At 39.6% G+C, this 13898-nt stretch overlaps 1 protein-coding gene across 1 annotated transcript in view; it reads left to right on the top strand.

The window, feature by feature from the left end:
- RIC1 (RIC1 partner of RAB6A GEF complex) overlaps positions 1 to 13552 on the top strand; it is a 56032-nt gene extending 42480 nt beyond the window's left edge. Inside the window, exons 16-26 of the mRNA XM_087716041.1 lie at positions 335 to 495; positions 1027 to 1165; positions 1778 to 1894; positions 2603 to 3331; positions 3738 to 3896; positions 4738 to 4874; positions 5085 to 5371; positions 5897 to 6094; positions 10892 to 11069; positions 11192 to 11380; positions 12073 to 13552. Of these exons, the coding sequence (XP_087572167.1) occupies positions 335 to 495; positions 1027 to 1165; positions 1778 to 1894; positions 2603 to 3331; positions 3738 to 3896; positions 4738 to 4874; positions 5085 to 5371; positions 5897 to 6094; positions 10892 to 11069; positions 11192 to 11380; positions 12073 to 12361 (2583 nt within the window). The 3' untranslated portion in view covers positions 12362 to 13552. The remainder of the gene's footprint in view (positions 1 to 334; positions 496 to 1026; positions 1166 to 1777; positions 1895 to 2602; positions 3332 to 3737; positions 3897 to 4737; positions 4875 to 5084; positions 5372 to 5896; positions 6095 to 10891; positions 11070 to 11191; positions 11381 to 12072) is intronic.
- Positions 13553 to 13898: the final 346 nt, after the last annotated feature.

The following is a 13898-nucleotide window of genomic DNA, read 5'->3' on the forward strand; positions in this document are numbered from 1 at the left end:
ATTTACTTCCATAATAGTTTTATTGTTTCATACTGTAGGATTAATTGTTCAAATGTCTGCCCAACATTACTTTTGCATTTTGTTTTTAATGTAAGAGTAACATCTGATACATATAGAGTGTTCTTTCTTCCTCATCTCAAGGAGGAAAAGGATAGTGAATGAAGAGTATTTAGCATCACAACAGAGATGAAAAATCCATTCTATGAAAAATCTTCAATCAGTAGTAAGGGTGTAGATGAGCCAGCCTTATTATAATGAGGAAAGGACAAGGTTTGAAAATTAGTTTAAATTCTCCTTATAAGTTTGTGATCAAAAGTTTTCATTATTCTTTCAGCTAAGAGTATATTTACGAACAGCCAATCTGGACAATACATTTGCTCATATCACCAAAGTGCAGGCAGAAACTTTATTGCTCAGTGTCTTTCGGGACATCATAATTTTGTTCAGAGCAGACTGTTCTATTTGCCTTTATAGTATTAAAAGAAAATCTGATGGGTGAGTATACTTGAAATATGTTATTGCATAATTCATTTTACTTTACTTTTGTTTTAAAGTATGGGTGAGGGAGAAGGAAGCCTTTGGTGAAAATCTCTTGAATTAGATTTGAGTGGTGTCCTTTTTGCTCTTGTTCATTCTGATGTGGCCCCCTTGTAAATATTAACCCAGACAGAGTTCAGTATTACAGGCATTAAGTCATGTTTAGCTCAGCAGGTACTTTATGTTAGATAACTCAACAAAGGTAGCCATAAAAATGAAAAATATTTTCCTTAACCAGTAGTATTAAAAATTGCCAAAGGAATATATAGTTAATAATTAAATATACAGTATAGCCTATTGTAATCTGACTTACTTTTCAATGCTGTTTGCTTTATTTGGTTACATATTTACAATATCTTTGTCTCATCAGGATTGTTGTATTATCTGAAAATTATTATCATAGTGATAGACAAAGATGTTAGAGTACCTCACACATGTTTATTTGGGGCTAGTAGGATACTGACCACTGGACATTTCTTTGTCTTTCAGCCCTAATCCCACCACAAGTATTCAGGTTCTTCAAGAGGTTTCTATGTCACGTTATATTCCTCACCCCTTCCTTGTTGTGTCCGTTACTTTAACATCAGTAAGAACAGAGACAGGTATCAGCTTGAAAATGCCACAGCAGGTATCTACAGGGTATTTTAAAAATTATTTTAAAGCCAGTGAAAGCAGATTTTCCACTTGAAAACAGTATATATGACAACACCATCCCTCATTAAATCTCCCCAATTGTTGGAGCAAGATATATGAGAGGACATGGTTGATAAATCATGGTGTTTTAGGTTAAAGGCAAGATAAAAATGCATGTGTTTGAACTAATATTGATTTTCCTAATGTGAATATTTTTATGAAGGAATGATTTGGATTTATTGCTGCTTTACAGCTTTGTGTAAATGTTTTTGTTTTTTTTAAGATGATGAAATTGCTGTTGTTTTGAATGAGAGTTTACTTGTAAAACTTTTGAGGATTCAGTCTGGCTCTATGATGTTCAACATCAAAAATAAACTACGGGGAGAGATAGGGGATATAATGTTATCAGTCTGCTGAATGATAATCAGCTTTACTTTTCGGAGAAGGCAGTTGGGTCATCAGCTTTTCGTTTATGACCAGCATGGATTGAATGATATTGAATAGTATGCTTTTCTAAACCCAGTGCTGATCCTGATGTGTTTGAACTTTCAGAAAAACAGATTCAGCAAAATTGAAAAGGAATAATAAATGTTTGTTTTTCTTTAAGGCCTGTGAAGCAGAGAGCATTATGTTAAATTTAGCTGGACAGTTAATCATGGTACAAAGAGATCGATCAGGTCCTCAGATACGAGAAAAGGAGAGTAGTCCCAACCAAAGGAAACTTGTGAGTTAACTTATGGAAAAATCTCAATGAAAGGAATGCGCATTGTGAATTAATCTGAACGTGTAATACTTTGTTGATCTTACAATTAAAATAAGCGGTTAATAAATGACTAACTTTTCTAAATTCTTGTAACATTGTTTTTTTGTAACAGTCTTTTCTTTAGAAGCAAATTAGAATTAGTTTCAATTATTTCAATTATTATTTTCAAATAGTGCTTACTTACCCAAAATTGTAGGATAGTGATTAATGTACAAGGTTGTTTTCAAACTAACACAACTAACAGTATGAACTGTAGCAATATCTTAATAAATATAGCAGGGACGGAAGGCAAAAATAAGGGAATTAATATCAGTAACAAATATAAGCAGTACTGTAACTTTAGATTGTTTTTAAGGAACCTTTCCTTCATTTCTGTACTTCGGTAACCCGTTTATGTTAATAAAGAGTGAAGAAAAATAGATAACAAGCTGTATTGCTGATTATTTAAAACTATGGGGAAAATACTTTGTAGTAACAGGATAATATGAAGAAAATGATGGAGGAGATTAGGGCGAGTTACATTAATTTAGTAAACTAACATGAATATGCTTATATTGAGGAAGAATGTGATGTCAGCAGAATTAATGTTTGTTGCCATGTAAAATTTGAACAACTTGTGTAAAGGGAGAAAAGAAAATAGCCTAATTAGTATTATTCCTATGTTCTCAGCTGCCATTCTGTGCTCCTGTTGTACTTGCCCAGTCTGTAGAAAATGTTTGGACGACATGCCGCTCTAACAAACAGAAACGGCACTTATTGGAGGCTCTGTGGCTCAGCTGCGGGGGATCAGGTATGAAGGTCTGGCTTCCTTTGTTTCCCAGGGACCATCGCAAACCACATTCCTTTCTTTCAAGACGGATCATGCTGCCTTTCCACATTAACATCTACCCCTTGGCTGTTTTGTTTGAAGATGCCTTGGTTCTTGGTGCTGTCAATGACACTGTGCTTTATGACTGTTTATACACTCACAGCAGTGCTGTTGAACATTTAGAGGTCCTCTTCCCCTTCTGTATTGTTGAGAGAACATCTCAGATCTACCTCCATCACATTTTACGCCAGCTTTTGGTGAGGAACCTAGGCGAACAAGCCTTGCTTTTGGCTCACTCTTGTGCCGCATTACCATATTTTCCTCATGTGCTAGAACTGATGCTCCATGAAGTGCTGGAAGAAGAAGCTACCTCGCGGGATCCCATTCCCGATCCTCTTCTTCCCACCGTGGCTAAATTTATTACAGAGTTCCCCCTCTTCCTACAGACTGTTGTTCATTGTGCTAGAAAAACAGAATATGCCCTGTGGAATTATCTCTTTGCTGCTGTTGGAAATCCAAAAGACTTGTTTGAAGAGTGTTTAATGGCCCAGGATTTGGACACAGCCGCATCTTATCTTATTATTCTGCAGGTAATTATATTCACTCGTTTTATTCAGACAAGTGATATGGTGTATTAAGCACACGACCCAAAGGACACATTATTTTGATAGAGCTTTGTCTCTTACAAGTATATATTTATTAACTAAGGACGGAAATAAAAAATTAGAGAAGGATGCTAATTATCTTTGGGAATGAAATTGTCTACTATGCAGTCATCTGTGTAAGTATAGAGGACCTGATTGATATAATAGGTGTCTCTAGGCCATTCCCAGTTAGCAGTCCTATCATAGTCATGGACAGTAAAATCATGGGCCATGATTATTGGACAATGAAATCAAAGGTGTGAAGTTTGATCCATGCTTTTATCTGCAGCCTTTTCTGTTTGCTTATTGAATCAGTGGCTTCTGTGTAAAAAGTGTTTTATATTGGTTCCAGAATATGGAAGTTCCAGCCGTTAGTAGGCAGCATGCAACTCTGCTATTCAATACAGCTTTGGAGAAAGGAAAGTGGGATCTTTGTCGGCACATGATCAGATTTCTGAAAGCCATTGGCTCTGGCGAATCAGAGACCCCTCCTGCTACACCAACAACTCAGGTTTGAAAGGCACACAATTGCTCTATCATAAATGTCTTTGACACTAACCCAGGTGTAAATTTTTGGAGGGGAGGGTGTTCAAGTCATGTGTGGAACTTGCTAACTATCCAGTTATCCTATCAGATATTTTCCTCAATAAATGGATTTTAATCATACACTAAACCATAGTCCTTTTTATTAATGAATGACTGTATGTGAACATAATTATTTGATGGTTAAGAGTAACTAGAACTTGCAACCCATATTTGACATCTTAAGCAAAGCCTGGATTTGCTTGTGTATAATGTCACATTTTGATCAAAGGGAATAGGAAAAAAGAGTCATATTTTCAGAACTATAGCATAACATTCTCAGTCTCAGCAGAACCACTATTTGCTTATAGTCGTTCTTTGATGTCTGCAATCTGCAAGATGTCCAAGCTAGGCCTATGCTGTTTTGGTAGCAGATGGCAAGGTGTCTGGACAGAGGCTTTCTTCTCTTAAGCTAAGGGTTTTTGATCCTTTTTTGAAAAATAACCAAATGTAGCATTAAGCCTATCTGACGCAGTAGCCACCTTAATGTCATAATATAGCAAGAAAGCAAATAATAATAATAAAATTGAAGTCATTATAAGTAAATGGAATTTTTTTCAGGGAGCATCTTTTTGATGGAGGATTACTTGAATAACTCATCATTGTGAAATTCATTAGAAATATTTCTTTCATCATAAAACCTACTCTCAGCTTTTCTGGTTTTCAGCCAGTCTACTCTTTGCTTTTTTAAATTTAATCAGTTTAGATACTGTCCAACTCTAAACAAGTCTCCAACTGGTCTATTCTTATCCTCCTTTCCTTCCATGTAGGAACCTACTTCAAGTGGTGGCTTTGAGTTCTTCAGAAATCGCAGTATTAGTTTGTCTCAATCTGGAGAGACACTTCCAGCTGGCAAATCGAATTTGCAGAAAACCCTGAGCATGCCATCTGGCCCATCTGGCAAAAGGTAACCAAGTAGAAGATAATATATGTCTCTTGCTATATATTTCTTTGCATCAAGCCCCTACATAAATTATAGAGATTATTACTACCTTACTGATTCTATTTGAGGATGAAATTTTACAGTACTCCAACTTTTGATTCCTAGAAAATTAGGCCAAATCCATAGTAGAAGTTAGTCTTTGGTGTTAACTTTCTTATTTTCCCACCTTTGTAGGTTGAGTAAGGAAAATGATTGTGCTGAGAACATGTACATTGACATGATGCTGTGGAGACATGCTCGCCGTCTTCTGGAAGAAATCAGGCTTAAGGACCTTGGTTGTTTTGCTGCACAGCTGGGCTTTGAGTTGATCGGCTGGTTGTGTAAAGAGCGCAACAGAGCTGCCCGTGTGGAGGATTTTGTGTCTGCCTTGAAGACATTACACAATGATTTTCTTTGGCCATTTCCCATTATTCCAGTGTGCTCTATAAATTCACCTTTGAAGAATGGAAAATGTAGAACAGGTATCTTATCCTCCCTTTTATTTAATTTACCAGAATCTAAATGTAGCTTTAGAGTAAATGGAGTCTTACAGTGCTTTCATTTTGGGTTTTCAGATCAGATTATTATTTTCATATTTGTACCAAATCCATTGTTGGTGCTACCATAGAGGCAAATGTAGCAGGCACTTTGAATTCAAGTGATGTTACACTTTAGCACATTAAGATTAAACATGTTTAATTCAGTCTTTGAAATTAAACTGTATTTAAACAAAGAATAAAAACATACAGCAAGTAATTGTTGGAAGCAAGTTATTGTTGGAATTGATACTATCTGCTTGATGAGTTCATAGGAAATAAAATAAATCAATTTGGTTTGATTGTGTGCAGGTTTCCACTATATGTGGCTTTATTAATCTATACTGAAGCTTGTTGTAGGCATCCTAAATAGTAGGAGTTAGTTACAAGTCCTTGAAATGAAAAGCTTGAAATCTTAAATAACATGTTTAAGGCTGGAACAACAGCTCGTTCACATGCTCTCATTTCTAGTAATAGGCGAACAACTCTTAAAATCACAGTCTGCGGACAGCTTTTTAAACATGGAAATAGACTCTGGCATCCCGGGTATACCAAGGAGTCACAGCTGGTTTGGTGCCATCAGCTCCTCCCAAAGAGAGATGGATACAGCATCTTCCCATGGCCCTCAAATGCAGGAGGCATTCCTCTCACCTTTGTTAAGTAAAGTGGGTGAGTTCTTTATTCTGATATTTGGCTTTCTTTTAGGTGATTCTGGGTATTTTGTCTGAAAATAAAAATATATTTTTCATATATTACAACTGCCATTTGCTTCTTTATCTTTCTTGGGAATAATGCAGAAGGTAAAGGATTAAATAGCAGAGGAAAAACAAACCAATAATATATTTATGAATTCATATTTAGAATGAATTCAAAATAGGAATTCTATTGGCAGCAGCAATCTAGAACTTCATCACAAGATAGCATACCTATATGTATAGTGACCATGCTAGTCTCTTTTGGAATAAGCAGTGTTCACAATGTGCAGAAAAAGAATAATAAATATTAAATTGGAAAAAAAATTATTTGTATCCCACCGTTATTATTTTTATAAACAATTCAAGGTGGTGAACATATCTAAATATTCCTTCCTTTTCCTATTTTCCCCACAACAAGCCTCTGAGGTTGGCTAAACTAAGAGTGAGTGATTGGCCCAGTCACCCAGCTGGCTTTCATGCCTAAGGAGGGACTAGAACTCACTAGCCTAGTGCCCTAACCACTAGAACAAACTCACTTGTTCAAATCAACATCATTCAGTGTCTGTCCTTATAAGCTATCACTAAACTTCTTAACTTCCCATTCTTAAGGATATCATTAAGCACAACCTTCTGAAAGTCCTCTTACTCTCAACAAGTTTACTCTTTGTACATTTGCTTTGCTATTAGATTCACATTCATTCTCTCCTTAACAGGAGTACTTGGAATGGACAACACCACCACTAAGCGATCATAAAATATACACAAAGTGGTCATAAAATGTCATCCCGTTTGGTTGATGCCACACACTCCTCTATGCTATTCTGTGACAGAACTTTATTCCCTTCGGGAACTCCCCCTTTCCCGGGGATGGCTTCCTTAAGACGCTTCCTTAATGACGGATCTTGGGATCCCGAGAGGTGGCATGCGAAGAAGAGATTTCTTAGGGTTTTTTTACAGGAGTTTTTAAATCAAATTTTAGGGGGGGGGGGCGGGAGGTTGATACGGATGGCTCAGACAGGCTTGGTGGGGGGGGGAGTCTGCCAGGGCACAGGCCAGAGCTAACTAATGGGTGCGGGTCGGGAGTGCTGGGAAGGGTTGGGATTCCGGGGGAGACATTAAGCCTTTACATTTGGGGGTTCACCATCTCTACTGTTTGTGGGAGAGGCAGATATGATGGGGGCCGAAGGCCAAATTATGTTCGGAGGACGCGGGTCCGCTGTTTAAGAGCAATCGCGCGTTCCAACCCTCATCACCCTTCTCACACCCCTGGGTCCTCGGGATTACAGGACCCTGGTCTCCGGCTGGTGTCGCTTAATGCCAGGTCTGTGGTACATAAGGCTCCCCTCATTTATGACCTCATACAAGAGGGTAGAGCAGACCTGGCGTGCATTACGGAGACCTGGTTGGGCCATGAGGGGGGTGTTCCCCTTAGTGAATTATGCCCACCAGGCTTCCGGGCGTTTCACCAGCCGAGAGCCCAGGGCAGGGGTGGGGAGGTGGCGGTGGTTATTAGGGAAAGTCTCAGACCTCAGGAGGTCACTGTGCCTCAGATAGGCGGGTGTGAGTCCCTTTTTGTGAAATGGGGCCTTGGAGTTCAGGTGGGCCATTTTGTTATGTACCTGTCTCCCTGCTACGTTTCATCGGCCCTGCCGGAGCTGCTAAATGTGTTACCTGGATTGGTGGTTGATTTCCCCAGGCTTATGATCCTGGGGGATTTCAATCTGCCTTCCATTGGCGAGACATCCGAGTCAGCTTGGGAGTTCATGGCTTCCATGACGGCTATCGACCTAACTCAGTTAATTCAAGACCCCACCCATAATGGGGGACACATGCTCGACCTGATTTTTGTCTCTGGGCAGTGGATGAATGATCTAGATTTAGGGGATATTTCTATCCAACCCTTGTCATGGTTGGATCATTTCCTCATCAGTCTTGACTTCCATACTGCTACCCCTCACCGCAGCGAGGCGGAACCGACTAGATGGTTCCGCCCCAGGCACCTGATGGACCCTGAAAGGTTCCTGATGGAGCTTGGGACTTTTCCTGAATCCCTTGCTCACAACTTGACCGCAGCCCTAGTGGAAGCCTGGGATAGGGCGGCTACGGGGGCTTTGGAGCGTGTTGTGCTTTGGTGGCCTCTGACCCGGTGTGGATCCTGGGTAGCTCCCTGGTTTACCGAGGAGCTCCATGAGATGAAACACCGGAAAAGATGCCTAGAGAGTGGTTGGAGGGCCAGCCGGTCCGAATCTGATTGAACACTAGTAAGAATTCATATTAAATCCTACTTAGTGGTGATAAAAGCGGCAAAACGGCAACATTTTCCCGCTCTTATCGCATCCGCAGATAACTGCCCAGCCGCCCTGTTTAGGGTGATCCGCTCCTTACTTAACCAAGGAGCTGGGAAAGACTCCTTGCAGGTAGGACTGAAAAATTTGTTCAGTATCTGCAGGATAAAATAGCACAGATCCGGACAGGCTTGGACTCTGACTGGGTAGATTCGGGTGAGTCGATGGGGATGAATCTTGTGGAGACCATCTGGGATGAGTTTGATCCTGTGACCCCCGAGGGCATGGACAGGATTATGGGGAGACTCAGTGCTGAGTGTCCCTCTTGGTTAGTCTCGGCTTCCCAGGAGGTGACACGAGGCTGGCTCCAGGTGATTACCAACGCTTCATTGAGAGAGCGGTTCTTTCCCACCGCCTTGAAGGAGGCGGTGGTGAGGCCCCTCCTTAAGAAGCCTTCCCTGGACCCAGCTTCTTTAGCCAACTATCATCTGGTCTTCAACCTTCACTTTGTAGCGAAGGTTGTTGAGAGTGTGGTAGCACATCAGCTTCCCCAGTCCCTGGATGAAGCTGTCTACCTGGATCCATTTCAGTCGGGTTTCAGGCCCGGATACAGCACAGAGACGGCATTGGTCGCGTTGGTCTATGATCTCTGGCGGGCCCGGGACAGGGGCTGCTCCTTTGTCCTGGTCTTATTAGACCTCTCAGCGGCTTAAGATCCCATCGACTATGGTATCCTACTGCGACAACTCAGGGGGTTGGGAGTGGGGGGCACCGTTTTACGGTGGTTCTCCTCCTACCTGTCGGATCGGTTGCAGTTTGTGTTGCCTGGAGGGCAGGGATAGACCCCGAGGCGCATCACTTGTGGGGTGCCCCAGGGGTCGGTTCTCTCACCCCTCCTGTTCAACATATATATGAAACCACTGGGTGAGATGACTGTAACAGTTAAATGGTTTGGGGGTACGGTATCAATATGCTGATGATACCCAACTTTTCATCTCTACCCCAAACCACCCAAACGATGCCCTCGACGTGATGTCCCGATGCCTGGAGGCTGTGCGGATCTGGATGGGGAGGAACAGGCTCAAGCTCAATCCCTCCAAGACTTAATGGCTGTGGTTTCCGTCATCCCGATTTGTGCATCTTGTTCCATCTTTGATGATAGGGGGAGAAATTTTAGCCCCCTCAGAGAGGGCCCGCAATCTGGGCGTCCTCCTGGATATGCGGCTTAGTTTAGAAGAATACCTGACGGCCGTGACCAGGGGGGCCTTTTACCAGGTTCGCCTGGTACGTCAGTTGCGCCCCTTCCTGGATCGGGATGCTCTGTGCACAGTCACTCATGCCCTCATCCTTTCTCACCTGGACTACTGTAACAGTCTCTACATGGGGCTGCCTTTGAAGAGCACCCAGAGGCTTCAGCTGGTCCAGAATGCAGCTGCGCGGGTTATCATGGGGGCACCTAGGTGCTCCCATGTTACACCCCTTTTAGGCGTCCTGCACTGGTTGCCAGTTGTCTTCTGGGTGCGATTCAAGGCACTAATTATGACCTTTAAAGCGCTCCATGGCTTAGGCCCAGGGTACCTGCGAGACCACCTACTGCCACCGATAGCCTCCCACCGTCCAGTGCGATCCCACAGAGTTGGATATTCTATTTATTTATTTTTTTAACTTTTGTATTATGTGTTTCTTTTAATGTTGTACGTCGCCCTGAGTCTTTGGGAGAAGGGTGGCATATAAATCTAATAAACCTAAATCAACCAAACCAAAATACAATGTTGTATGACTGTACTGACTTAATGTGGCAGTTGTAGTTGCAATTATTAAGCAAATCCTGTGTAGTCTTGAGTGTGACGTCACATGATTGCCATTTGTGACCTCCTGCCGGCTTCTCCCTTGATTTTTGTTGGAAGCCGGCTGTGAAAGTCATACATGGTGATGATCTGACTAAGGGACACACAGCCATTGTAATTTCAAGCCAATTGTCAAGTGTCTGAATCTTGATCCTCTGGCCGAGAGATGCTACAATAGCCACAAATACAAGAAACAGTTGTCTCATTCAACACCATTGTAACTTCAAATAGTTGTTGAACGTTTACATATTTTACATTTTGTTTCCCCATTTCCCCTTCTTTAGTAAAGTCACTTATTGCTGCTATTTTGGTTTCTTATGTATAACTTGTTTTCAGTTTTCCCAGAGAAACACAATTATCTTGTTTTGATACATTATTATTTTTTAGATAGACTTTCATGCATCACATATACTAGTGTTCACTGCAGATGTGGTACTTGATAATATGGCATCATCTACATACAAAAATACATGCAGGTTTCATACTTTTCACATTCCACCAGCATCCATATGTATTTATCCATAAAAAAATATTAAACAGCCAAGTACACTATACTGATGAGATGCAGGGTTTTTTGCACATTTTAAATAAGTCACAGAGACATTGAAACATCTATATTTGGTTTACTGTATTTGACAGGTGACGAGGGAAGCATTGGCTCTGCCACGGATCTGACAGAAACAAGCTCTATTGTGGATGGAGACTGGACCATGGTGGATGAAAATTATTCTGCCTTGAGTCTGACGCAGTCTGAATTGGAACATATCTCTTTGGAGCTAGCCAGCAAAGGGCCGCACAAATCACAAGTTCAGCTGCGGTAAATGTGATGGGAGTTTGTATTGTCATTGGGATTCCTTTGAGTTGTTCTTAGTGGATGGGGACCAAGGATAATATACCATGTTTCTGTGCCTTAGACAGTGCCTGTGGGTCTTTTTGTAGGTATTTGCTTCATATTTTCATGGAAGCAGGATGCCTGGACTGGTGCATGATCATAGGCCTCATCCTTCGAGAATCTTCAATCATCAATCAAGTGTTTAGTCTGGCGCAGTCTTCAGAGGTTGATGGGGAAATGTTGCAGAACATTAAGACGGGACTGCAGGCAGTAGAAAGATGGGCTTCTACAGACTGGTGAGTTGCATGAACCTCCTTTCACTATACATAAGATTTAAGCTGCTTTTCTAAGAAACAGCAGTAAACAAAGAAATAATATTCAACTTATTCAAAATTTAACAGATAGCAAAACATAATTTTAATGCTTAATCTCTTTGAAGACAGTATTCTATATGTTGAAATACTACATATAATACCTGATATAATTTATCTGTGGAATTATTTTGTAACTGACTGACTGTTCCTATTAATACACTTGACAAGAGTTCTTACTTCAACATTTGAAGATGTATAATATGAACAGAGAAGTATGTATCCAATGATATGCACAGTATCTTGAATTAGCATATTTCTCATAGTAAAGTAGTAGGTTGCAATACCAAAGTTTGGCTTAATTTGAAAACGCTAGGAAGCTCCAGGACTGTAGATTAGATGGGAAGAAAAACAAGCACCATCTCCACTAGATAAAAGCATTGAAAAATTGCTTGCAGGTTGGCATTAAAAAAAAGTATATTCATATGATTCACAAGAAACCAAGCTCAATTTTAGTGAAAATTAGAGCATCATATATATTTTCATTGTACAAAGGGCATCCACTTGTTGGATTGGCTTACTACACCAAGTTAATAATCAAAAAAGGATAATTACTGAATTTGCAGTCTTAAAAATGTTTAAACTATTTTTTTATTTTCTTATCTTATATGGTTTAGTCCTGGCTATAAGCCATTTTTAACCATTATCAAGCCACAACTGCAGAAGCTGAGTGAGATATCGGAGGAACAGGTGCAACAGGAAGCCTTTCAGCCTACAAATCTGTCAAGAGTGGCTGAACAAGCCAGTCCAAGGGCAGAGGAGAACCGGATTTCAACTAACCACAATGCTAGTCCTCAAAGTGACATTGGTCCTAATACTTCAATTCGACCTGATGAGGACATGATTGGATTGGAAAAGGAAGACCATCCCCTTCAGGAAGGCAATTATGACTGTACTGTCTCCTGACAGCATCAAACATAATAACTGTTTTAGTAAAGCTTCATAATGATGGCATTGAAGAATACTGCTTTTGGAAGAAAGTACAGTAATCATTTTTTTTTTCTTCAAAACATACATTTAGTTTTGCTTTGTTTCTGTTTTTAATGAATACTTTTTTTTACATGAGTAGAGAATTTCCTTGAATTTGGGAATGCTTTCCCAGTAATTTCCTCAGTTCTTTTGTTTATCTGATTGTGTGAAAAGCAGCAATATTCACCTGTATTCCAAGATTTATTTGAAGTTCTTGTAAAGTCTTTCTCTATTTTTACTTAATCATGCAGAATACCTACTATGTATCAGTGTATATGATCTTTATTGATTTTTTTTTAAATGAAAGAAAATTTAATCTTGGAGGCAATTCTAAGATTTACCCATCTGCACCATCCCCAACTCAATTTTTGAACCAAAACTTGAACAAGTTGACAATGAAGCTTGCTGGGATGAAATTTTGATGCATTCTGTGTAGTTTAATTGCCTAAAGGAAATGATGGCCTGATTAAGCTAAATTCTATTCTATAAATTATGCAGGTATCACATATTTTGACATCACCAAATATTATATATTAAAAATTGTAAAATACCTTGTATCTTTTGTGAATACTCTTGTATATTTTCAAGTTTATTGTTTATGCTTTTGGTCTTTGCTCCACAGTGTAGGGTAGCTTTATCTATCTTGCATGTTTGTACTTTTAACTCCAGGAAAACTAAAAGTAAAATTGCACTTCTATCAGAATGCAACTGACTTTCATCTGGATTATTTGCAGCTTCGTTTCATCATTTAGTCTGTTCAGATCCATTCTGAGCAAAAATATTTTAAATGAATTACTGAATCCTTATTTATTTCAATTGTAAAGATGCTTTCCTCAAGATTATTTTTGTGTAAATAAAACCAATTTATATATTACTGCTATTAAGACTTTGTAATGGCAATGTACAGTGTATATATTTAAGCCACCATCTTGCTAATATTTTATAATGCATATACTTGTAACTAAAAAAATGTTTATTTTAACTTTCATACAACAATATTATGAAAAACTGGCTGCAGCAGAATCTCATGTTTGCTTGAGGTACTTATTTTTTCAGCCTGCTGACTCCAGATTGGTATTATAAATACTGATGTGTAATACCTGTAACAGTATTAAAATTTAAATATTGTATGGCTTGTACTGTGCAGTTGGGAAAAATGCAACACTACTACTTTTTCTACAGAAACCTAACACTTATTTTTATAATATGGGTGTAATGAATACATATATGGACCAAAATCACTTATCTTTTAGGTAGTATGAGAATGTGTATCAGCCACAGTCATAGTTCATGAAATTCTCTATGCAAATTCTGAATGAATATATTACGAACAGTCAAAAACATTGCTTCCTAACCTTAGCAAATCGAAGGTGAGTCTCAATCTTCAACTCCCAGAATTCTCAGCAATGGTTATGTTGGCCGTGGAATTCTGGGAGTTGAAGTGGAATTTGCTAATCTTGGAAACCTGGTCAAG

Source organism: Thamnophis sirtalis, unplaced genomic scaffold (assembly GCF_051295495.1).
Source record: "Thamnophis sirtalis isolate CommonGarterSnake01/CBP01778 unplaced genomic scaffold, rThaSir2_p1.2 scaffold_5, whole genome shotgun sequence".
NCBI lineage: Eukaryota > Metazoa > Chordata > Lepidosauria > Squamata > Natricidae > Thamnophis > Thamnophis sirtalis.